Source organism: Aethalodelphis obliquidens, unplaced genomic scaffold (assembly GCF_003676395.1).
Source record: "Aethalodelphis obliquidens isolate GAN/ISIS:26980383/991018 unplaced genomic scaffold, ASM367639v1 scaffold11, whole genome shotgun sequence".
Taxonomy (NCBI): domain Eukaryota; kingdom Metazoa; phylum Chordata; class Mammalia; order Artiodactyla; family Delphinidae; genus Aethalodelphis; species Aethalodelphis obliquidens.
In genome coordinates, this window is record NW_020837955.1 from 998,440 (window position 1) to 1,024,032 (window position 25,593).

Consider the following 25,593-nt stretch of genomic DNA (forward strand, 5'->3'; position numbering starts at 1 on the left):
ACTCGGAGGGGAGACTTTGGCTCTTCCTTTACCCTGGCCACCCAGCCCCCAGCTGCAGGCCACTTTCCCAGGTGATCTGGTTACAGGGCCATACAGACTTCTGCAGGGACCCGGTACACTTGCTAAAAGCCAGGCCCCAGCAGCGACTTTCTGGACTTAGCCCAGGTGTAAACCTGAAGCCTGCTCCAGGCTCTCCAGTGCCACGAGTCACTGAGAGCCTTGAAGCCAGGCTTTCTTCTTCCTGGTTTTCAGGGAGTCGAGTTTGGTCTTGGGGGGCCAGGTGGTCTGCTTTCTGCCTGACTTGTTGGCCATGCCATCTCTTGACGGAGTTCAGCCTTGAGGAAAAAAAATTAAGTCCCTCACTCACAGGCCTCCCCAGCTCTCTTGCCCCACATATGGAGCTTCAGAACCACCAGGAGCCCTCTGGGAGCTCTGTAAACAGGCAAACTTTTTTTTTTTTTTTTAATCTCTGGACTAAATATTCTCAGACCTACATTTAATCCCTGATGAAAGGATCCACAAATTCAAATAATTTGGGGTATTAAGTAGGGCTTGGATAAAATCTGCAGAAAACATGCACACATACACGCGCACACACACACACGCGCACACACATCCACGCGCGCACACATCCACGCGCGCACACACACGCGCACACACATACACGCGCGCACACATACACGCGCACACACACGCGCGCACACACATACACGCACACACACATACACGCGCACACACATACACGCGCGCACACGCACACACGCGCACACATCCACGCGCGCACACACATACACGCGCACACACACGCGCGCACACATACACGCGCGCGGGCGCACACACACACACACAAAAGTCAGTACCCACCCACCCACCCCCCGGAGCTTGCAATTCTAGACTTCCAGGGTGAGCTGTGGGTTCTGCAGGAGCCCTTTGCTAATTTACACTAATGAGTGTCAATTATGGTATTTTGCAAATTGGTGAATTGGCAAACAAAGATGTAATACAACCCAGGAGGCTGGAGCATCCCTGCACAGGCAATGAAAGCCACGTTTCCCTCCAGCCCTGGAAGTGCAGGGAGAAGATGGGCCCTTGCCTGCCCTCTGGGGACGCCCAGGTAGGAAGCCGGTGGGATTCTTTCGTGGTTGCCTGGGCTTAAGGTAAATGTGAGGACAGAGAAGACTGCAGGTGGGGGAGGGGAGCATTCCCAGGGGAGCTGCAGTGGCTCCTGGGAGAGAGTGAGCCTGGAGCCTCCTTCTTCCCCCTCCCTGGTCCCTGAATCGGGAAGTCTTTCTCAGTTGGCCATGGAGGAGTTTATTTTGCAAAGAATAACTAGGAACCTCAGTACCTTGGACTGAAACAGTTCTCTCCTGTGATTAATGTCCTTCATCTTGAGACACCCAAGCAGGGGCCTTCCGATTTTAGCTTCCCTACCCTCCTAAGGTCCAGCTCTCCTCAGGTCCTTCTGGCCTCTTGCCCTGTAGAAGCTGAGCCTCAGCCCACTCAGAGCTCCCTGCGCTGCCCAAGGAAAAGGTCTCTGCCAGGATGCACCCATGACTCCTCCCATCGTTCCCCATCCTACCCTCATTCCACCGTCTGATCACTCGGCTGCAGACTCAGACACACTTGTATCCCCAAGGCCTGGCAGGATAATAACAAGCTGCTTTGTTCTCGTTACCTCTCTAGGGAAACCGGTCAGCCTGAGCTACAGATGCCCTTGCCGATTCTTTGAGAGCCACGTCGCCAGAGCCAATGTCAAGCATCTCAAAATCCTCAACACTCCGAATTGTGCCCTTCAGATCGTGTAAGTCTGAACATCCTCCTCCAGGGATGTTCCATTTGATGGCCATAGTAACACCTAATTCACAGACTTGTTAAAGCTAGAGAAATGACACATGCCGAGTGTCCAGGCTCGAACCTGGCATAATTAGAGGCAGCTGATAGTACCACCAGGCAGGAGTTTTAAAAGCTTCTCTTACCCTTGGTGCCGTGCTCACTCACAGAGGGTCCTTGCCTCTTCTTTGCAAGCTTCCTCCCTTTAGTGCAAGAGATGGGAGCACATTCAGATGCACCCTTAGACTGGAGAAACATGGGATTCACCAAAGTTTCTTTCTGCTGAAGAACAGTAAATTAGCCAGCCCCTTGCTAGTAACAGTTCTGCCAATTTCAGGGCTTTGGTGCCCTAATTTAATCCTTTATCACATAGCACAAACTCACAAGACTCAAATTCAGTTGAAGTCATCGTTAAACTGTTTGGTGAAACTCAAAATTACCAGCGCACTTAACTGCATTTTCTGAAAAGCCAACACACAAGGTTTCAGTTTTGCTGGTGTTGATGGCAGCTGCTAACATTTGATTTTATTCATGTGGGAAACGAGACATACCAAAATCACACATACATGAGACACTAAGATCTCTCCTGGAGAGCAGGAGGCTGAACCAAGTCCGGAAAGAAGCCACACGTGGCCGTCCATTGCTTGGCCCTCCGGTGCCCATGTGTCCCCGTGCTCGCTCACAGCGAACTTGACCATGTGTCTAGATGTCGAGGAGTGGAGGCTCGGGGTCTCCTGGGCAGAGCTCACCTCCTGAAAAGTCCCAGCACTAAAAGCAAGACGGGAACACAGCAGTTGGAGCAAAAGCTACACCCATCTGACGACTCTCCACCCAACACCAACTGGTTTTAGGTTTGACTTTTCTTTTTCTCTAGCCTTTGCTGCCTTGAATGTGTTTGTCATTTACAATATGCTTTAGGGCACTAGAAGACGAATTTTTTTGTTTTCATTTTCTTTGCTTGTAATAAAATACTCTCTTTTGAGAAGTATTTAATCAGATAATGAATTCAGCGAGGATGGGCCCACTTTGCAGTGCAGACTCTGTGGGTTCCCTTGCCTCGAGGTTGAAGGAGCCAGATAGAATCCTCATGTCTTTCCGGGCAAACACATTAATAAACAGCAATGCCCAGAATTGGACCTGGATACGCCTTGCTCTGAGCCAGGCCCTCTGCACAGCTCGTTGACTCAATAGGCAGGCTGTGTGAAGACTCCTGGTGTCCATGAGCCTCTGTGCTGGCCGCACGGGTCCTCCTAGACCCCGAGCGGCTGGGCGGTGGTGTCCTCGGGCTGCTTGAGATTACCTGGTACCCAGGGGCTTTATGGAGAGGGATCCAGAGACAAGTCCAGGTCCTCTTCCAGGAGTCTTCAGAGAGGGAGGCTCTGAGTAAAGGTGAGAATTGGGAGGAAGGTGCAGTACGAACTTTCAGAGAACAAATGAGACCATGAACATTCAGTGAACTTGTAAAATCTCTCTGGAAACCATTTTCTGGCAAACTACCTAGACTACCTCTCCCCTCCCCCTCCCCCCCCGCCCCTCCCCGCACTGTACTCTCACCTCTCCCCATCCCCCAGACTATGCAGTACCCCTTTGTAGGGCTCCTGCCTCTAGGCTTACTCTTAAGTCTGTCTTCCATGTACTATCAAGATGGTCCATCAAAAGAAAAATCTGCTTCTGCCACCCCACAAGTTCCCGTCATAAAATTGCAGATGAAGCCCCACTGCTTTGCCCCTTACGTCTGGCCGCGGGCTTCTTGAATGTCCTGTCTCCCAAATTCCTCACATCGTCCCTGCACTGTTACCCCTTTGGGCTATTTGCTCTTGCTTTTCCTCCCCCCTTTACTTCACTTGCCCAGCTCGTACTTATCCTTCAAAAGGCAACTCAGATGTTCCCTGTGTGAATTCTCCCTGGACTCCTTAAAGACTTTTCTTCACTCCCCAGTGTCTCTGGGGTAAAACTTGCAGCACGGCTAGCACTGTCTCCCCAGCACACCTGGGGTTCCTCCCGAGCCTGAGCCTGCCAGGCGGGGCACCCCGCTCCAGTTGGGTCCTAACCTGGGTGTCGGATGAGCAGATGTCCAGGTCACAGCCACGTTCCCCTCCGAGCAGCTGCACACTGTCGCCTCTTCTGTTTTGCCAGGGCAAGGCTGAAGAACAACAATAGACAAGTGTGCATCGACCCGAAATTGAAGTGGATTCAGGAATACCTGGAGAAAGCTTTAAACAAGTAAGCACAACCACCAAAAAGGACTTTCCACTAGATCCACTTGAGGAAAGCTAAACCCATGTGAGATGAAAGGGCAAAGGTGTGGGGGAGGAAGGCCTGAACGGTGAGGACCAGGTGTGCCTGGGGGGCAGCGCATTGACCTGGGCACGGGCGAGAGGTTTGCCCAGCATGTAGACAACTGCATTTATAGCCTACGGTACAATATCGCAGCGTGTGTTCATCTGTGCCCCGTACCTTTCACATTGGCTGTTTTATAACTGGGGTTTTTCTAAGACATTGTATCATCCCAATAGCATTTCCCACCAGTCCGTTCCCTCATAATCATCACAGTCATCATCATTCTCATTACCCTCTTTTAAATCGATGATTACTTCAAGCTTTGTATTTGGTTTGTTTTGGAGATTCTCCTTTTCTCCCCGGGGGAGTCTGAGCACAGTCAGGTGATGGCCAAGCAGGGAGCTCAGATAAGCATCCTTCCTCCAGACGCTGAGGCTCGGAGGAAGACTGTGGGCGACTCCAGCAGGGGGTGCCTCTCCTGAAATGACAACCCACGTGCTGACCAGTGCTGGGCAGCGGCCACTACCTTCGCCTCCTCTTTCAAGCTCAGTGATTGGACGGGTGGGCTCCATGCAGAACCGCCATCACTGGGGACTGTGCTCAGAGACCCTCTCCGGGTCACTCCCGGCCTCTTCCTGCCTCCCAGAATATGCTTTCATCTCGCTTCTGCTTCTCATTTCTCTACGCACCCAGCTGGAGGAGGGTGACCGCAGGGCTCCCACCCTGTGGCCCCCTCCTCCCTTTGCCCGCCCCTCCTCTGCAGGCCCTCTGTGAGATCCTTCTCTGGCCTCCTCCAGAACGGGGCTGGCCCTCTGCTGGGGGTATGAGATCATGTCTCCTCCTTCCCGTGAAAGACGGTCTTTGCAGAATCAAATGCAGTTTTCAATCTGAGAGCTTGCTTTGAGGAATTTGGTTTCTGTAATTGCCTCTGAAACCTACGTATGCCACGGAGGCTCTACAAACTCTGAGGTTTCTGAAATCAGGAGTGAAAAAATAGATGAGTCAATGAGCCTCTTGCCACTAACCCCTCCTCCTGAAGCCACAAGATGGTTTCGGGTTCCAATCAGAACTGTTGGCGAGATGGAATCCCCTGCATAAATGTGATCCACAGATGGGCCTGGTGGTATTTGTAACTTTTTTGCAAGGCATTTTTTTATATATATTTTCGTGCACAATTTTTTAAACGTTACTTTAGTAAACAAATGTATTTCAGAATATATTTATAGTCGAACAATTCCTATATTTGAAGTGGAACCATATGAATGTCAGTGGGTTACATTTCTCTATTACCGTAAACTACTGGCGATTTGTAAAGAAATATATATGATATATAAGTGTGACTGCAGCTTTTTAATGTTACCCACAGTGTATTTTTCCACTTGTACTAAAATTGTATCAAATGTGACCTTATATGCACTAGCAATAAAATGCGCATTGTTTCATGGTATAAACCTCCTACTGTATGTGGGAATTTATTTACCTGAGGTGAAGTCCGTTAGTTGTCAGACATGGGGCTCACACACATTTCTGGAATTTATTCGGATAAGCTGGCCTGCTGGTCAGGTGCCTTGCATCCCTCCTGCCGAGTTCACATGCAAGTGACAGCACATGGGCCTTGCTCAGGAGCAGATTAGATCTGCAGCTCAAGTTTTTATGTCTTTTTTTTTTTTTTTTTAAACCCAGTAGAAGCAGTGGGGCTAGTTTTCTGAAGAATCATATTTGACTCACTAATTCCTCCTCCCCTTCTTACTGCTCCTTGGTCCTCCTAACATCCCCACGTAATCTCCAGAGACTCAATCCTCATCATATCCAGCTTTCACATTTTCCCATGTAAAAATCCCATCATTCCAGCCCATGGCTAATATCAAGCTTTCTCAGGAACAGGTGGCCTTACCCCATAAATCATTAAATACCATTCAGCTTGAATCATTTTAATGTGACAGTCAAGAGCCAATTGCTCTAATAAAGTTGCTCTAATAAAATTCTGCTAACCAGCTCTCTCCCTTGCCCTCCAGAACAATCCCAGTCATTCCCAGGGGGTGTGTGCACAGGCGTCCAGAAAGGAGAAGGTGGGGTCAGGCTGCTTTCTTTCTCTCCTCCTGGAAGGCCATCTGAACCTTGGGCCTCCAACCTCCAAAGCTTATTCGATTTGAAATGCAGAGATTTTAAAGATAAAGCAGAGAGTTCAGCTCTGCATTGAGATGTAAAGAAGCCCTAGGAGAGCAGGTTGGGGTGAGACGGAAGACCAGTCCAGCCTGGCCCTGGGCGTGCCTTCCCACCCTTTCGGATCAGTTCACGGGTATCTGTGTTCTGGAAGCCCGTCTAACATTTTTTTGAATTGGGGAAAATGTCTAATTTATTTTAATGAAGTACTGACAGACAGTGCTTTGCCTGGGCGCCTCCAGACCTGAGACTAAAGACAGGGTTAAACAAATACACGGGCCACTTTTAAATATTGTGCAGACTGAGAAAGATTCCTGTTTATTTCAACGTTATTAATGGTTCTACTAATTTTATCTAAGGGGGCGCAGAGAAGAAAAAGTGGGGAAAAGAGAAAAGATAGGAAAAAAGAAGCGACAGAAGAAGAGAAAGGCTGCTCAGAAAAGGAAAAACTAGTTATCTGCCACCTCGAGAAGGACCACAGTGCACTCTGCTCTTGTGTCTCCCGGCGCTTTGTAAATCTGCCCCAACCCTCCTCCAGGGCAGAGCCCCTGCTTCCCGGGCGGTTGCTCAGACTTCCATGGGGGAGCAGCATTTTGCCACCACTGTGGCCACCCCAGGTCCTGTATTTATGTGCTTTTTAGGGCCTTTCCTGGTCTGCTAAGTTAAGAAGAAAGTAGTTGTACAAAGACCGGGGCTGGAGTCTATGACACAGAGCCTGTGTGCTCAGGACTCTATCTAGAACAGCCTGGGACTCCGGAATGGCCCAGTGCTCCATCTAGAATGGCCCAGGGTCTCTCTCCAGCATCACCCTGGGCTGAGGAGCCTCCACCCTGCCCTCCGCTCCCTCTCTCGCAAGGCCCATGATCACGAGCGCTCAGAGCTCACACAGCTCCACACCCTTACAATCTGCGTTCCCGTCTGGGGCCAGCGTGTGGCCACCTGGCCTGTGCACAGAGCGGCCCGCTGGCCCAGCAGCCGGCATCTCACCCAGCAAGGGCCATGTGCCTGATACCCTCTCATCTGCCACTGCCGGTGGCATCACTGCCTTTGCGGGGCAGAGCTGGCTGTGGCCATGCCATTTGCAGGCGGTAACTGACTCCTTTCCCCAAATGCCTGCTGCCTGGCTCTCCACCACTCTGCCACCTGGGGTAGGACTTTTCTGGCCTCTCCCTCCCTGGGCCTGGGGCTGTATGAGCGGCTTTACCGCCAAGCTTGGGTGGGTTTCTTCAGACCGTGTGGGGAGAATGGCTGACGGCTCTGCATTTCCAGAGAGCAGTTGTGGAAATGCTTCTCAGGGAGCCTCTTTGCAGGGCAATTCACTCTGTAGATTCTTTAAACGGGTCCCTGATGCAGAGGAGTTGTGTGAAGGGCCTGTAGCTCTGGGGACCCCTAGTCTATCCCCTTCCCCCTTCTGCGTACCCCCAAGTGATTAGGTTCTGGGACGCAGCTGCCTCGGTCCTCACTCACCATCCCGACCTCAACACACATACACAGGCAGATTCAGGGCTGAGCTTTCTTGCCAAGTCTCTCTAATTTGGACTGGAAGGAGGGGGATCACAGGGGAGAGCAAGGCCCTGATTTCAGTAGTGCTTTGAAAAGGGAAACCTTGAATATCTACTCTTCTCCCCATCCCCCTGTCACACATGGACACACACTCACCCTGTACCCCAGACCCCTGGTCATAATTTCAGTACATGGATCCAGAGAGACGACATGGTTGAAGGATGGGGCACATGGATTTCAGGAGAAGAAACCCAAGGTCTTGCCTGTCACCTGGGTCACAGAGCGCTGTGTCCCCCTCACGCTTTAGTGCGCTCCTTTTAATTGCAGCATAAGGAATTACAGCCATTACTTTTCCTCACTGGAGAAGTGTCCCCCTAGGGCACTGTAGCCAAAGACTTTTACTTCCCACTGCCATCCCTTGTACCTGGCTAACTCCCCCAGCCTGTGGCCCTCTTGCCAGCAACAGGGATGGCAGGCCTGCTCCCGGGCGTGTGGGTTGCCCACTTACCTCATCCTGCCTGTGGTGCCTCCGAAGGCCTCTGCATGGCTGCTGGGCTACCCAGGGCTGCAGTCCTTTCCGTGGAAGCCAGCAGCAGTTCTTGTCTGCAGGACCTTGGCCAGGGTAGCGCTACTCTTACAAAAGCACCTGCAGAGGGTCAGACCTGTGACTCCACGCTCCCTTTTTCACACCGCAGGAGCAGTACATTTCTGTGCCAGAGAGGGTGACAGGTCTGTTCTGGGAGAGCTGTTTGCCCTGTAGCAGCTGTGGGTCAAGCTATTGCTTCCCTGAGGTAAGCAATAGCTTACAGACTGCTTTCTGCAGTGCCCAGGGAGACAGCACGGGCCACCTCTCCTGGGGGAGCCGGGGCTGCGGGGACTCAGAGGGTTGGACCCACATTAGAAAACATAGGCAAGCCCCTGTCTGTCCTTATATGACTCCTTTGGCCCTGGGGCCTCACTGTATCTGACCAGCGGGCCTCAGCCCCGCTGAAGGCAGGGTCGCCGTGGAAGAGCCGAAGAGCTGGACCTCCATTCCGTTGTGGGTTGAAACTGACTAGGCAGCGCTCGCGCGTCTGCCACCAGGTGCGCATGCGCGGTCCCAGTGCCGGCTGCCTGGGCGCCTAGCTCCGGGGCCGCTCCGCCGCGCCAGCCCAGAGGTCCTGGGGCTTAATGTCTATGCTGGGCTAAGGCATCGCACTTCGTCCTGCCTTGTGACCACTGTGCCATGCCATCTCCGTGCCCTTGTTCGTCCATCCGCCCTGTGCTTGCTGTGCCCACCTGCCCTCTCTGCTTCCCGCCTTCCATCCGTCCTTCGCTTCTGCCATGCTGTCTCTCTCATTTCAGTCCCCCTGCTCAGGGTCTCGGAAGGCAGAAGCACCACAGAGATTTGGAAATCAGGGGTGTGTCCCCGGCTGGAGCGGGGCTCAGCGTCTCAGGTGTGCGGCCCGACCACTGCAGGAACCCGCCTTAATGGTGTCTCCCTCTGTTCTTGTTAACAGGAGGTTCAAGATGTGAGAGGCGCAGGTTGGGTCAGACGCCTGAGGAAACCTTACAGTAGGAGCCCAGGTCTGAAATCAGAGTTAGGAAGGGTCTGTAGCTAGCCACCCCCCTGCACCCAGGCAGGCCTGAATGCATTTCCAAGAGCCTTGTCTTGCACAGTTTGCCTTACTTCACCATTTGATTATGTAGCAAAATATATGGCGTTTATTTCTCATTTAGTCTGATTATCCAGTGTCACTGGCGACAGATAGGAACTTAGATTAAGGCCATTCTTTTACCTGCTTTGTTGTAATATCCTTCCCGGAACCCCTTATCTAGCCAGAGGTTTCTGAGCTGTGCAGGCTGGAACCCCAGACGGAGGGAGCCTTGCCCACATCACCGTGTCCAGGGTGGAGAGCCACCAGGAGGTGTCAGCACCAGTGAGCGTGGGCAGACCTTAGTGAAGGCTGCCCTGTGCAGGGGTGGAGGCGGGTGGGGGAGAGGTTCTGGGGAGCCAGGCAGGAGCCTCACCCTTCCTCAGGGTGAGAGCAGGGTTCTGCCTCTTTGGCGAGTACCGCAGGGCTTCCCTGAGCTGAGGCAGGCAGGAGTGTGAGGCCAGGGCAGGGTGAGATTCACCCCTCATCCCAAGCTCTCCTCTACATCCCATCACGTCCTTCTCATCATTCTCTCTCTCATCCATCATCATGTGTATCCAAGACTGTCTCCATGACCCAGGAAAAGGACTCTCTCAAGAGCAAAGCTTTACTTTAAACTGGGCACCAAGAAGTAAATCAAAATGTCTCGTGTTACCTGGTCCTGGAAGCACTGTGCACGTCTGTGCCTTGTTTGGAATATTGTCCATTGTCCAATCCTGTGTTTTTGTTCAAAGCCAATGTCCTCGGTGCATGCACTGTCAGTTCCTTAAATGCAAAGCCTGAGAGTGAGGGGATGCCCCTTGGGGCCTTTGACCAGATTTTTGATTAGGGCTGTGATCCTTTTGGATGGAACCTTGTTTTCCCCATGATCACAAACCCATGTTGGATCAACAGAGCCCAAGGGAATTCGGTTTGCAGCAGTATGACCTTCGAGGATGCAGACCCTCAAGGCGTCTGTAACTGTTGGTACCTCAGAACTACAGAGAGTTTTGTCTTCGCGGTGTCAGCACTGTTTGGGGAATAACAAGAAAAGAATTTTCAACTTTTTTTTGGTTTTGAAAGCCCAATCCCTAAAATAATCAATCCTGGACATGAAGATTCCTTCCCGATTAAAATCTAACCTCATTTTTTTCACCATTTGATGATCCCATCATCTCTTAACTTGGCACAGTGGCCCCTGGACCTTCTCTGCTGCCGCTGTCATCTTGTGCTTACAGGATGTCCAGCAGGGCATTCCTCTTAGAAAAGAATGGGCTGGTTGGGAAAGTAGCTTAACAATCCTGACGTTTAGGGTGTTTCCCTTTATTGAGAGCAGTTTGTAGAGCTGCATTAAACAGTTTAAAAATCTCACTTTCTGAAAAGGAGGCACTTGAGGGCTTTTGGCTTGTTTTGTTTTTCATTTGGTCTCACTAATACTTTTCCCCTCTGGTTAAGTTTTTTTTTTAATTAAGAAAGCAGAAAAAAAAGAAGGGCAAAACAAGGAAATGTATCAATTGACAGGATGATGTAAACAACATGCAGAAAGGATATTCTTGTAAAATAATCTTGAATTGTAGGTGTTCTCAGATTTAATAACCTTTGGGTTATCAGTACCATGTGTTAGGCATTTCCATAAATATGCCTTTAAATTAGATCTTCATGCAAATAGACGCAAATCCATCAACCAAACAAAAATTCACATCCTCAAACCAGCTTTGTTATATTGAAAACAATAGAGTATGGAGGGGCCTTTATTAGTTATAAGGGATACAGAGCTGGTTTCAAAACCCTCTTCTGAAGTTAACCTGTCACTACAGGCCTTCTGAATTATACATGAAATGATCTAATTTTCAGTGGGAGAGTCATTTTCCAAGTAATTCAAGACATTTTAAAATCTCATGGAAATTTTGGAATTACCATCCCCTGGAACCCATGAACCAGAACCATTAAATCTCTTTCTCCAAGAAAATTAACATGGCCCTAAATAAATCTTGACTACAGTTAAGAATAATTTTTGTTTCTCCCCTATAGGGGGAAAAAATAGATAAGAGGAGAAACTGCAGGAGAAATGATTTGTGTGACAATCCCTCTACTTGCAATCTGCTCCTGAGTGGAGACTGCCCAGCTAAAGCAAATATGCATTTAAATAGTCCATTTGCAAAGGAAAAGGCTCTCCTGATCCCCTTTTGCTTTCAAAATACAAGTGGATCACTTTGATTAGGGGTCACCTAGCTGTTCTTCCTGGTCCAGTGCTGCCTCTACCTGACCTTCCCTTGGGCTCCGTGTAACCTCCAGGGTGGTCCTCCACTGCCAGCCTTTGCATCAGGACCCAGGCAGAGAAGACGTGGGGGCACTGAACTCACAGACGTGCTGTGTGTTGGAATCTGAATTTGTGCCTTGTGTTGTTTTGCACCGTTCTTTGTCCCACTCCGGCCAGGTGCTGAGACCCCAGCGAGACACACGAAGGACCCTCTGCTTATCTGCCTGTCCTCCAGAGAAAGGAGGGCCAGCTTTGAGCAGAGGGCCTGAGTAGCAAAAGGTTGCAGTCCCCACTGTGTGAAGTCCAGAGAACTTCTAAGCCTTTTCACTTGATCCGATTTGACCTTCCTTTTCTGACTGCCCCCTGGTGTTATCACTATGGGATCTCTCACTGGGAGTTCATCACCTTTCCCAGGTGGTGCATCCTTTTGTAGCTGGATGAGAATTGTGGGGTCCTGATCTCTCTACACATATTCCCTGGGAAATTTCCCATCCCTGGGAAATGTTCCCTGGAAACCTTCAAGTCCCCTAAGGAGACCACTGACATTGTCAAGTTGAAAAATCCCATAGACTGTTACTCTGCAACCTCGCTGGACTCTCAGTCTCTGAGCGGTGATGGGTTCAGTGTTAAATGCGATAAATACTGTATTTTGTATTGTTTAAACTGCATCTCCCACATAATGTGAAAATGGTCCAGGAGAAGGCAGCTTTCTATATGCAGTGTGCTTTTTTTTTTTAACAAGTAACAACTCCTTTTGAGAAACAACAATTTCTACTTTGAAGTCATATCAATGAAAAGATGTATATGCACTTATAATTTTCCTAATAAAGACATGTACTCAAATGTAGCAGCCAACGGTTTGAAATTAGTGTTACCATTTGGAACTCTCCAGACTTGGTTTTTCTTCCTCAAACCCAACACGGAGGGGTTATGTAGTTCTAGCTGCAATAGTCAGTGAAAAACAGGCCATTGTAATCATACTCATCATAGGCAAGAATTCTGGGGGCAGACTTGCGTCTCCTAGTCTGTGTACTTAGCAGGGGGGAAGGCTCTCCCTTTGCTCTGAATGTCCCTGGTTTTGCGGGAATCCCTTCTTAAAAGCGAGCCAGCCCGCTACTCCAGCCTGCTACTCCAGCCCGCTACTCCCTCCAGAAGGGATAGTTTTGTGCAAGGGCCTGGGTGTTTTCCTGTCAGCCGTGGGGAAGGAAACTTCCACTCTGTACTTCTCAGGCTTAGTAGAAGGCAACAGAGGCCCCGTCCCCGAAGGCATGGCCAGACACCCAGCATCTTTTGTATTTTCTGTCCTGCACCGGGGCCTCTGCTGGAAGCCAGTTGCTGATTCAGCCAGCAGTGTCCTGAATACTGGGGACAGGGGCTGAGCCCAACAGACAGGGTTCTGTCCTCACAGAGGTCAGTCAGCCTTTCCCACTTTCCACCACATCCTCTCTGATCCAGTCAACCATGCTGGAAAGAAGAGGCCAGCACAAAGCCCCCAAATCCAGATTGTTCTGTCCTCCAGACCCTCTTGCCCACATGCCCAGATGTGACCACATCACCCCTGTGCTCAGTACATCCCAGGTGTTTCTAGGGTGACTGCAATGTGGTTACCAAATTGCAGATGAACTGGAGGAAGAAGGAAGGATTAGAGAGACCACGTCAAGAGGCAGCGTGGCATCCTGGGACAGGCGTGGGAGTGAGGATTAGCAGGCCAGTGCTTGAACCCTGGTCTTCTCTCTGCTCACTGTGTGACTTGAGGCCCTTGCCTGACTCTCAGTCTCCCCATGTAACGCTGGAGCTTAGAATCACCAAGAGCTGTGAGGATTAGACTGGGATCCTTCTCTCTCACCCCACTGCTCCCCGGGGTCTACAGTGTTGGGATAAGATCCTGCCTGCCTCTGCTTAGACCTTCAGCAAAGCTCTGATACCACCTGGAGCTCAAAGTGATCTTAGGAGTTGAGCTTCACCCGCTTAGCCAACAGATGGGGGAAGTCTGTTGGTTGGGTCTTGTAGGTGTCCCGGTGCCTGTGCGGTGCTGGTCCCAGCATGTCCCACCACTATCCTGGCAGCGGGAACTCACAACCTAACCTCTGGATTAATTCCACGGAATGATGTTGACTCTTCAGAATGATGTTGCATTAAAAAATAATGAATAACTGGACCCATGTCCTACCATGCTTTACACAGCGGATGGCCCCCCTTTAGCCAGCCGACAATACCCGCCACGCCAGGCCCGGTACTAGGTGGGCAGTGTGGATACCGTGGTGAGCAAGCTGGCGTGCCCCCGATTTCAGGGAGCCTGTAGTCTGGGGGACTGTCTTGCAATTAAGTGAGCATTTTCGTAAAGCTTGGTAATGTAGGTCAAGGTGCATCCAGGGGTCAGGGACGCTTACAGCACCATCGAGGGCTCCTTAAGAGAAGTGCTGCTGAAGCTGAGACCTGAGAGAAGTAGATTATTTCCAGGGAGGGGAGTATCCACTGACCCATGAGGCCTGCCCTTGTGAGCCCACATGGTGTCCTGCTGTGCGTTAGAAATGGGAGCTTATTCTGCCAGGGGCGCGGCTCCCACGGGAAGCCCAGCGTGACGGCAGAGAGAGCTGGATTTCAGCCCCTCACTCCCCTGCTGCACCCTTGCGTAAGGCACAAACTGCACACGGCGGCTGAGAAGGGCTGGGCCCCCCACGCGGATGGGGTCCTGACAGCTGGGAAACGTGATAAAGGGGTGCCCTCGGTACAGCTGACTGCATGGTTTAGACACCTGGCCCTGGCTGCCCGGTCCAGTTTTCTGCCCCAGGAGTGCAGAGTTGTGATTCACACTTCGTCGGGTTCTCCGGGTTTCTCTGGGCCTACAACTGAGAGCCTCGTTCTCGGGAGTGTGGGTAGCTGGAGAGAGAGAGACGTAGAGGGAGGTACAACTGGATGAAACAGATTCAGGGAGAGAAGGGGGGTGAGAGAGCTGGAGGCCCTAGAGGCAGGTGAGAAGTAGACAGGGAGGTCCAGCCACACCCCCTGTCCTCGGCTTCTGTGTGTTCCAGATGAATCCCTGTCAAGAGCTAGGATGAGGATTTCTCCTAATTACACCCAAATAACCATCATTGGAGGCAAGTAGACAGGCATGGGGGCGAGGCAGGTGGGGAGCAATGGCTATGGACATGGGCTCGCACTTGCACAAGGAATCATTTTGGAGACCTCCCTCCCTCCTCCCCAGCCTCCCCAGGGGTCTTTTCTGGGGTTCTACCCTGGCTTCAACTTGAAATCCAGGGAAAGACCCCTCAGGCCTGTGCTTGCTACCTTGTTAAGTCTGATAAATGACCCAGAAGCATCCCCTAAGCCCCTCACCACATAAAAAAGTACAGATTCTGTTTAGGACCAAGATGCTCTTCCTTCCCTGAAAAGCACCAACCCAACCTGCCCAGCATAAATTGTGGTGAGATGGCTGAGCCGTCAGCCTGGGGAGAGCTCTAGCCCAACCCCAGATGTGTGGAGGGGAGGCTGCAGTCCACCCACAGCCTATGTGGCCAATGAGAACAAACTGGGACAATGGATTCTCAAGTGCATCCATCCCCAGGGCATCCCCTGCCGGGCTGCAGGCTCTGTAATGTCCTGTTGGGGATGGGGGAGCTCTGCGGTGAAGAGTGCTTGTCATAGTGGGTGTTTAACAAACATTTGATATGTGAGCTGATGTCCTCGAGTTGTGAGGCATCCACAGACCCTAGCAGCAGCTTCTCGGGCAAGCCACAACCAAGCCCTGGTGTTCCTACCTGGCACTGGAGCTAATCTCAAATTCCAAGGAGGTTGTTCTGCTAAGTTTCCAGAAGTTAACACTCATTTTAGAGCAAATGAATTGCAGCTACCTCTCGGCCCCTGAAACCAAACAGAAACATAGCAGAGTGAAGCCCTAGATGGAGGGGGGAGAGTAGAGTGGCAAGGGGTGCTTGTGGGTGGGAGGAGCCTTGGATTCCTAGTGAAAGCAAGTAGCTGCGGATTGCTGTATGACCCATCCCCAGTTCAATCTAACTCAGTCCACAGGCCGGCTGCCTGCACCTCTGTAGCTGACTGGAGCTCAGAGAAAAAAGTACATCCCTGCCATCCGGTCTGTTTAAATTCCTGACACTCACCACAAGTGGGTCCTTAGTGCCGCCCGGATGCTACCACACTTCCCGGTTCCATTTCTCCTACTTCTCCTGGGTGCTGATTCCACACTTTCCTCTCTCTTTAAGTCTTCATCCCCCTCTCCCTCCACACTCCCAGCTGATGGTCTGGCTTCTATGTCAGAATGAAAGGAAGAGGTAAGAAGGGAATTTCCGTGAGCTTCCCCTCTCGTCCACTGTCTGTCCATCCTGTACCCACTGTCACTGCTGTCACCTGGGAGTGGTGCCAAGTGCTTCTCACCTGCAAAAGAACATTTCTCCTAACTTCCCCCGTCTCCTACACCATCAATCTTTCACTGTCTCCATCATGCCAACATGCTATGATAGCGCCCTTGGAAAGCAAAACAAAGCAAAAATAAAAACAGCCTCTATACTGTATCTTCTACCCCTAGGTCCCCCTACAACTTCTACAGTATTTCTGTTTCTTATCACACAAAAGTCCTCAGAAAAGTTGCCTGTATTTCCTATGTCCACCTCCTCTCCCTCCCTCTCTCTTATCCTTCCTGAACCCACCTTACCACTCACTCCACTAGGGCTGCTCTTTGTCGAGGGCGTCATTGGGCCCTGTTGGGAAATCGAATGGTCAGTTATCAGTCCTCAGCTTCTTCAGTCTCTTGGCATCATTGGACATCGTGGAACACCCTCCTGGAAACACGTTTTCTGCTTGGCTCACAGGAGACCACTCCTGACTGTTTCTTTGGCTTCACGCCTTCTCGTGTCTCTTTGCTGCTTCCTTCTCATCCTTCAGACGTCATCCAGACAGGAACACCCCGGGACTCAGTCCTCAGATGCTCTTGTTAAGCACCAGGTGAACTCACTCACTCTCTTGGCCTTGAACTCCATGTGAAGGTTAAGGAAACAAGTGATCTCTGTCCTGGACTCTCACCTTGTAAACTCAGCACCTCCTCTGAAATTTACCATATGCAAAATGAAACTGCTAATTCCCAATTTTCCCCCAACCTGCTCATCCCGATTTCTGCAAATAACAGCTCTATTTCTTCCAGTTGCTCAGGCCAAAACCTTTTAGTTATCTTTGATTTACTGTATTATCTTACAGCCCTCAGCTAAACCATTACCAAACCCAATTAGTTGCCTTCAAAATATATCCAGACCCCAATCACCATGCTACCATCTGATCCAAGCCATAGTCATCTCCTCTTTGAATCCTTATGCTAGCCCCTAACCTGGCCCACCGTCATGTCCTGCAGTGTCCTCTCAACAGCAGCAAGGGTGGCCGGGCATGGTGATGTCACTCCTACTCAGACCCTCCAGTGGCCCACAGAGGCTTACACCTGTGGGCCCCTGTCACCTCTCTGATGTCACCTCTCTCTACTCTGGCCATGCTGGCCTCCTCTCCCTTGAACAGGCCAGGACTGCCCCTGGCAGAGGACCTTTGCACTTGGTGGTCTCTGCTTAGAAACCACATGGTTTACCTCCTCCCTTCCTTCCATCTCTGATCGCCATCCCCTTGTCAGAAAAGGCTTTGCAGACCCCCGATCCTGTACAGCAGCTCCTCACCTGCATGTACCCTGGCACCTTATCCTGCTTTTTCCTGTCCACAGCACCACCTGCCCTGTTTACTTGCTTGTGGACTGCTTCCCCACAGGAGAGGTTTAATATCACGCAGGAAGAGAGGGGCTTGGTCTGTTTCACTCACTAATTATTCTTCTTTGCGGCTGGTACGTAGAAGGTACTAAAGAAATATTTTTTGAATGACTGCCTGATAAATCAACAGGATGCTAACATATTGGATGTTTTCTTTGCTTATCTGTAAAATAAAGATAGCAATGCTCGCAAGGTTGTGCGTTCATTCATGCACCCAAGGTCACACTGGTAAGTCATTACTTGCATCCAATTCATCTTACTCTACTGTCCGTATGTCAGTGGTCACACACATGACCCTTCTCTAGAATCCCCTGTGCCTGACCCTTCCCCCTGAAGTCCCCATCACATGAAGAACTATAGTGGTTCATTTCCCGTGAGTCCAGATTAAAGAATCATCCCTTTCCCCAGAGGCCCCTCCTTCTGAGCGTTCCTCCCCCCTGTGAGGATCTGCACACACTCCCTGTGCAGACCACAGGGGCGGTGAGTTCTGGGCTGGGGTCCAGTTGGCCGGGGGCTCAGGGGGAGGATGGCCACAGCCAGTACAGGTCCCCAGGGACGAGATCTCTGCTGCTGGCGCTTCATCACAGGCAGTGGATGGCTGGCCAGACCTTAGGACCCAGCAAGAACCCTAGAGGAGCACGATTCCCGAAATACTGAGCAGAAGAACAATCTACAGGGGTCAGCTACAGGAAACTGAGGCTGTGTGACCACAAATGGACACGAGTGGGAAGTGACAGGCTGGAGGGGTTCCAACCTCCATAACCATCAGGATTCCCTGCCTCATTTCTAGGGGTGCCCATGTCTTTCCCACTGCCCTTCCCAAGTGGAGGGCTCCAGGTACCTGGATGCTTCTGGCTTGGCCCGAAGGCGGATGCTGGCAGCCAGACCCAGGAGGAGGTAAGGCCAGGGGCTGAGAGCTCAGGAAGGTGGGCGGCAGCAGGGGCTGTGCTCAGCTTTCCTAAGCAGCAACAAAGCACTGCACTGCAGCTGGAGAAGTTGCTCAGGGGAAGGGGTGACCTGTCAGCCGAGAAGGCCCCAGGCCACAGGCTCTCACCTTGTCCTGGCCTCTTCCCGGGCATTTTCCTGAACATGGGAACATCAGCCCAGGTCACACAGGCTCCTAGGCCGTGAGGAAACAACCATTCTGAGCATTCCTGAGCTGTGGGGGAGGGGACTGTCCTTCCGGCCACTGTGGGAGCCCCCAGCACCAAGCCAGGTCCTTGGCACCTAGGCACGAGGCCTGTGAGGGACCAGCTCTTTCCAGTTCCTCCCCTGGTAGATCACCTGCCCAGCCAAGGCCTGCCCCCTGCTCAGGAGGCCAAGGGGAACCAGAGGCTAATGCATTCACCGCGCGTTTCCTATGTGGGCAGGACAGAGTTCCCAGCGGGGAAAAACAACCCCTTGGTCAGGTGCTTTCCATCCTGCTGACATTTCTGGTGCCGCCTCTACCTGCCAGGCCCATAGCAGTACTTGCTGCTAGGCATGGTCTTCTTGTCCTCCCAACAATCCCACGAGAGACCAGCCCTCTCCCGTGTGATGGACACAGGTCTGGGGCGGCCATGGAGCCTTCATGCCTCAGACCTGGGACGTGGAGAGGGCATTTTGGCTCCAGTGCACCAGACAACCCGTCCTTGCTGTTTGCAAAGAGGGGCCCCAGGCAGAGGTGGTGCACAAGGGCTGCCGGGTTTCGGATCCCTTCTGCCCTATATGGCCCAAGCGTATTTCCAGACCGCAAATGAGAATCCATGTAGAAGAAATGCTAGGCAGACTCTGGCTGTGATGTCAGTATAGCCTGTCAGAAGCAGCAGTTTTTAAAAATGAAATAGCACTGAATAGAAAAGAAGAGAATAAATTGGAAAATATGGGAATATGTCACACTTACTAAAGGGAAGAACAATTCACACTCGTGTGGGTATGTGTGTGTGTGTATGTTTCATAACGTCAAATGCAATTTTTATTGTAGACAGTGGTCAAAAGTGTACTGGTCTTGTGTACATACAACCCAGTGATGAGTGTGTCTCACCCTCCCTGAGTAGAAGGAAAGAAGTTAGAGGATAGCACTAGATTTCCTTGATTTAATGAGTTAAAAAAATTCTTATGTTTCTAAAATGAGGATGCAGTAATAATAACAGTATGCATCAAATGGCTACTTACTTTTTCTTTTCTTTCCTAAAGAGCTGTAGGCTTCTCTAGAATAGCAAAATCAGATCTAACCCACCGTGTACTTTTCTGGCCCATGTTCTCAAGTGGCAGGGGAGCAGGAGCCAGATCCCCACCATTATGCCTTTCCAGGGAGTCCAGTTCCAAAGGGGACCCCAACTGACCTCCCCAAGCCTGGTCTGTACTCAGGAAGCCCAAGGAGCAAGGGCCTGGAGCCTGGGTTCCAGAGAGGGTAGGGCCTGAACCTCAAGGTTCCCAAAGAGCGAAGCCAGAGGGAGTAGTCCCCTGGGCAATAAAGAGTATCGGTGATGCTGTTAAAACTCCCTTTCAGGGTCCTTAAAACTGGAGTGATCCTGGCCCCCGATGTGCCCAAACAGTCCCAGTGTCTGCCTATTGTCCCAACAAAATCACTAATAGTGCCCTTTCTCTCTCAGAATGTCCTAGTTTGAATGACAAATTATATGGCCGCCTTATCAAAGGATGAATGAGTTTGTGGACTCCGCTAAGCTCATGCCTGCTTCTCCCAGCCCTCGTTCCCCTCTTTCTCCTCCCTTCCCTTCAGGAAAGCCTGAACAAGCCTCAGGTCCCTGTCCCACTTCCTCCCCTGGCCCTCATCTCCTCTGCTCACCCAAACCAGAGCTGCTTTCTGGGCTATCTGAATCCCTGGCCCAGCCTTGGGCCCCTCATTCTCCCCAGAGGCCAGGTACAAGATAGGGCAGCTGGCCCAGGAAGAGGAGACATCACAATCCCCAGAGCTTTTGAAGAGTCACTGGACCCACAGTCAATGCCCACCTGTCCCAGACCACACTGGGGACCCAGGGAAGCCTCTGTACCTCCCTGAGCCCTGGTCTCCTTGTCTGTGGTTCCTCATCTGGAGCTCACAGACAGGGGAGAAGGGACAACCCTGGATTGCCCTGGAGGTGGGCAGGGCAGGCGCCTGAGTGCAGGGAAGGTACCAACGTTGCATTCATTGCATCTTCCTTGTGCCCGGCACACAACACACACTAATGGGTGCTCACTGCAAGGGAGATGGTGTTCCTACTTTGCACATCAGAAAAGTCAAGTTAAGCATTTTCCCAAGCCATGTGTGTAAAAGTAACAGAACTTTGAGTCTCCACATGTTTTATTGCACCATCTGTATCACCAGTTAGTCCTCCTTCCTGTGTGTCTCAGAAGTAACCATCAGCCGTGAAGGGATGAAAGGGAGGTGCTGGGGTGGGGAGGGGTTATGATGACAGGAGGGAGTCACTTGGAGCCTAAAAGGCAGTGGACACTCTTTCACCATCCACTTAGCTGGGGGCTGCCCAGGGATAGAGGGGTGACATGATTGCGACTCTCAGGGGGTCTGCACATGCAACGTATGCAGAAGTGTCTCCTGGACGTGACCCTGTTGACTGACATACCCCCAGCCACGCGCAGCCATGGACTCAGGAGTGTGGGTGGAAGAAATGCATTCTTGGGTTGGAGAAGGGGTGGGGGTTAGACCTTGCCCTGAGCAGGCGGCATGGAGGGAGCCAAGGTAGAGGCTGATAAAGAATAACAGGAATAACAAGGACGAAAATGATGCCCGCAAACGTTCCCCACATGCTGATTACGTGCCACACAGGGCTGGCTGCTCTAGGTCTGTGACCTCATCATTCAAGCTGGGACAAAGGAAGTGAGCTGCTCAGGGCCACGCAGGATCAGTGGCAGACGCGGCCCAGAGCCACCCCATCTCTGCATGGTGTGGGCTTGAAGGCTAGCAATGGGGGCTCTGCAGCTTGATATGTTGGGTTCCAGGGAGTGCGGTGCTGGGCTGGGGTTCCCCTCCCTGTCTTTGCCCCTCAAAGCTGCCAGCATGAGACTCTTTCATTTTTCAGGGCTGCCTCCCACGTCCTCCATTTGTAATCAAACCCATATCTTTATGAAGCGCCAGGGACTCTTGGTGACGTTCATCCCCTCAGCTGTCTGTGTTGAGGGTGTTCCTTTGCTGGAGACCAGACTGGGATAAAGGGTTAAAGCCCACCCCACCCCCCCTTCAGCTTTTTCCCTAGGGCTGTCTCCCAGTGGGCTTCTCCTGGGGTGGCCTGGGCTGTTTGAAGTACCCAGGGCAGGATGTTCTCATGAAGCCAGGATTCAGGAATTTTTTCAGATTCATGTGGTTAGGCTCTGTCCTCGGCCTTAGGGTACACAGGCCCACAGTCCACCCACCCTGGGCTCAGCCTGTTGCTTCCTTTCCCTTCCTCATCCCCATGCTGCTCTCTGTCTGTAGTCTCACCCCATCCACAGGGACCCCAGCTCCTAGCTCAGCCCTTCTCCAAGATTTCCCACTCACCCAGGGCTTTGGGCCCTGTTCCCCTGGGCCCATCATCAAGAGTCACCAGCTCTGCCCAATTTCATGGAAATTTCCAGCTCCTAAGGCTCCCTCTTGGGTCCACCACTCGCTCATTGCAAGAAATTTTAATTACTCGCTGAAGAAAATATTTAAACAAACAACTGAGGTTATGTAATTGCCACCGGCTGCAGCTCCCTGACCCGCAGCTCTGGAAGCGTTGGGACAACTGTGCTCTGGGCTGGACCCAGAAAGAGTTGCCCATCCCTGTGACACTTCAACACACATGGCGCATCTGATTATAAGTCTGCTAATGAGGATGTGGTTTGAAAATCATTTTTGCTCCTTTATCTTGAACTGAAATTCTTTTATCTGGATTTTACCGTTGCTTAATTTTGCTGAGGGTTCACAAACCACAGATCTTTACAGTGTTGAACATATGTATTCTTGGGAGTTCAAATTCCCAACTTTCATCCTTCACTCCCAACTGTTCCAGCTTCAGCAATTTCATTTCACCAGCTGTCCTGCCAGGGGACCCCAGCACCACCTCATGCCAGTGTTACAGATCCTTTGTCAGAGCAGCCAGATGGCCTCTTATGCAAAAATTTTTTAAAATTAAAAATGGTTTCCAAGCGGGGCTTCCCTGGTGGCGCAGTGGTTGAGAGTCCGCCTGCCGATGCAGGGGACACGGGTTCGTGCCCCGGTCCGGGAACATCCCACGTGCCGCGGAGCGGCTGGGCCCGTGAGCCATGGCTGCTGAGCCTGCGCGTCTGGAGCCTGTGCTCCGCAAGGGGAGAGGCCACAGCGGTGAGAGGCCCGCGTACCGCAAAAAAAAACAAACAAACAAACAACAAAAAAAATGGTTTCCAAGTAAAATAAGACAGGCAGACAGAGTCTTCCACCTCGTCCCCTCAACGTAAGCCACTCACCGCTCAAACTGGTCTCCACCCAGAGGTTGCTTAGAAACACGTACAGAACGTCCAAGGCAGCTTGGAAATGACTTGCATCTCTTCTCCCAACACACACCGTGGGCTGTTTTACAGGAATCAGATCAAAGTGGAACAAACTTGTGAAGTTTCCAGCAACCAAATGCAACTTCCCCATTGTTTTTGCTCACATGCTCGCACGACTCACTATCACAGTGAAACAAAAGACAGAAGAAGGCATCTTTGGCGGGTTAGGGCTTGGAATTGTGACTGGAATTAAAGACACATGAGAAATCCCGTCTCGGGGACCCAGCCAAACCTGAAATGAATGAGTCAGGGAGCTGCTGCCAACCTTTGGGAGTAACTCCAGCCTGATATGTGACTCTTTGGGTGTGCCCCCAATGCTTAGGACAAGGGAAGACATGTTTTCGGACCTTTGCACTTCCCAGCATCCAGAAAGAGAAACAAAAGAGGTTACCTGATTCGCTGGACATGGCCGGTGGGTGTCATCCATGGTGAGAAAAGAGATGCAGTGATTTAAGAAGAGCCTGGAGGGAAAAACCAAGCAAAAATGGAAATGGATGGAAGGAAAACATAATTTACAAAATAATATTAAACATTTAATTTTAAACAATGTGAGGAGAGCCTTTGGAATGGTCTTGAGCCTTTTAGGATTTTGGATTCAGTGTCTTTCCTCACGGAAGAATGAAAAGTATCTCAAAGGTAGCAACGTGTTAGATTCTGGAGAAGAAAGATCAGCCTCACCTTGCTTTGGGGTTCCCTGTGTGCTCAAGAAAGTGTGACTTCATTGTAGGCACTAAATTAAAATGCTCTGCGTGGATCTTAACATCCTTTATTTGAAACCCTCCAAGAAATTCCCACAGCTCCCCTCTGCAGCCCCACTTCCCTTCCCCATCCTCAATCACACCATCTCACCAGGGTCCTCAAATGCATCTTTCCTTTGCCCAAGCCTCTTCCCAGACCTTCCACCCCATGGCTCTATTGATCCTTCATCTGGACCCTCCCCTCCACCAAGATGCCTCCGCGATAAGCATTTCTGCTCCACCCTGTTTCCCTCACAACGCACAGATCTCCACATCATCTTCACTCCCTTGTTCACGTGTCTGTGTCTGTGGTCTGTCCTCCCCCTGGTTGCCAGCCCCACCAGGCACTCTCTTCCACACCGCACCCCAGCTGTCCCTGGTAGGACAGCCTCTGCGGGCAGCTGGCATTCCTCGGTCTTGTCTCTGGAAGTTTTCTCCTGTCACACAGCCAAGTCCAAGTTTGTTTACCTTGTCTTTAGCCAAAGCCTGATCTACTATCCCAAGAAGAAAGGCAGCAAAACTGTCTCCTGTTAACTATTTACAAAGCAGTACCTTTTTTGTTGCTGTTGCTTACATGCCCTGAGGGTTTTGCATTGGTCAAATTGACATAATTTGAATAATGGGGTAAGTTAATATTTCTCTAAAAACTTTCATGTGGTTACATTTGTAATGTATGTTAATACATTAATATAAACTGTAGTATTCATTTTATTTAAAAAAAATCATTTGGCAAGTTTCATATGGAACACTGTAAGTCCCCAAGACTACAGGCTGAAGCATTAGGAAAAATCGAATATATTATTTTTAACATACTGTGCAAAACCCCCAGAGGATTTGCTCACAAGGATCTATCTTGTTCAGGCACTTTTTTTTGGCAGTGCATGTTTGGAGAGACGATTATCACCCTAACTTGTTTTCAGTGAGTAGATGAAAAAAAGAGAAGGCAAGTCCAAGAAGAGGATTTAGTAATATGAAATACGGGAAAGCAAAGAGATAGGAAGAGAAAGTCCAGAGGCCACAGAGTCCTCCTGGAGGAAGGCCCAGTCCAGGGGCTCAGCCCGAGCTGCACGTTAGGACCACAATTCCCAGACTGTGAGCAACAAAATCAGAGTCTGGGGCTGGGAACCAGGTGGCAGTACTTTCTTTGCTCTTAGGGAAACTCATGGTGGGAAATCACTGCTGTAGACCACAGGTGCTCACGTTTGAGAGGTGATCAGAGGGCTTCTTAGGACACATTTCTTGGCAGCACCCCAGAGCTTCTGACTTGGCAGGCCTGGGTGGCCCCTAAACAGGTGCATTTCTAATAGGTCCCAGGGGATGTGACGTTGCAGGTCCAGGACCACAGGATGACAGCGAGCCTGTGCTCTGGACCTGGGATGCTTTGCCTTGGGGAAAAGACAAAGCCCCAGGGATTGTTTGAGAACTAAATCAAACACTCTAATAGCTTCACACAGCCTCTGGGCCCCCATGCCTCATTATACCTGCTTTTGCCTATACCTCACCGGGCTGCACAGGAAGCTTTCAGGGCTTTCGGGGAGAGAGTAGCACGTGGAAGTGGGAGGGGTGTCCAGAGGCAGAGGCAGGGCCAGCCCTGCAGCCGTGTTGGGGCAGGTGTCCTGCCCATCTGCTGCCTTCAGCCATGGGCAACCCTCCTCTTCCTCTTCTCAGTTTGTCACTGAGGACTCAGCCTCTGTGTTGCTGCTCCCTCTTCCTCTGCATTAATTTCTTTCCCTCTCGTTTGATTAGTGGGATTCTCTGAGTTATATGGCAGACCTCATGCTACTCACTCAGTGCCCTGCAGAACTTGAGGGCAGTGGGCTGCGGGGGCTTTGGTTGGGAGGAACGGTCCAGGTTTAGTGAGTGTGTCAAGCACTCAGTTCCTAAGATGGTATTTAGAGACATAGCTGCCAACAGAGGTTACTTTATAGGATGGGATTCTGGGGCACTGTGTGGAATATCTTCTGTCACCT

General features: G+C 51.0%; 1 protein-coding gene and 1 long non-coding RNA gene across 8 annotated transcripts in view; one reads left to right on the top strand and one right to left on the bottom strand.

The window, feature by feature from the left end:
• Positions 1 to 25,593, top strand: part of CXCL12 (C-X-C motif chemokine ligand 12) — a 28,641-nt gene that overhangs the window by 2,720 nt on the left and 328 nt on the right. Inside the window, exons 2-4 of one of the 5 annotated variants that reach the window (XM_027111853.1) lie at positions 1,684 to 1,801; positions 3,967 to 4,053; positions 9,276 to 9,737. In XM_027111853.1, the coding sequence (XP_026967654.1) occupies positions 1,684 to 1,801; positions 3,967 to 4,053; positions 9,276 to 9,291 (221 nt within the window). In that variant the 3' untranslated portion in view covers positions 9,292 to 9,737. The other 4 variants (XM_027111850.1, XM_027111852.1, XM_027111854.1 and 1 more) reach the window with 4 other exon arrangements.
• On the bottom strand, positions 1,810 to 25,592 carry LOC113623121 (uncharacterized). 3 transcript variants are annotated; one of them, XR_003433788.1, is made up of 3 exons: positions 22,803 to 25,592; positions 3,882 to 3,973; positions 1,810 to 3,249 (listed from the first exon to the last, which is right to left on the bottom strand). It is a non-coding gene; the product is annotated as an uncharacterized LOC113623121 (long non-coding RNA). The 3 variants fall into 3 exon arrangements; XR_003433787.1 differs by lacking the exons at positions 1,810 to 3,249; positions 3,882 to 3,973 and adding an exon at positions 9,997 to 10,419 and having other exon boundaries at positions 22,803 to 23,006; positions 23,278 to 25,587; XR_003433786.1 differs by lacking the exons at positions 1,810 to 3,249; positions 3,882 to 3,973 and adding an exon at positions 9,997 to 10,419 and having other exon boundaries at positions 22,803 to 25,580.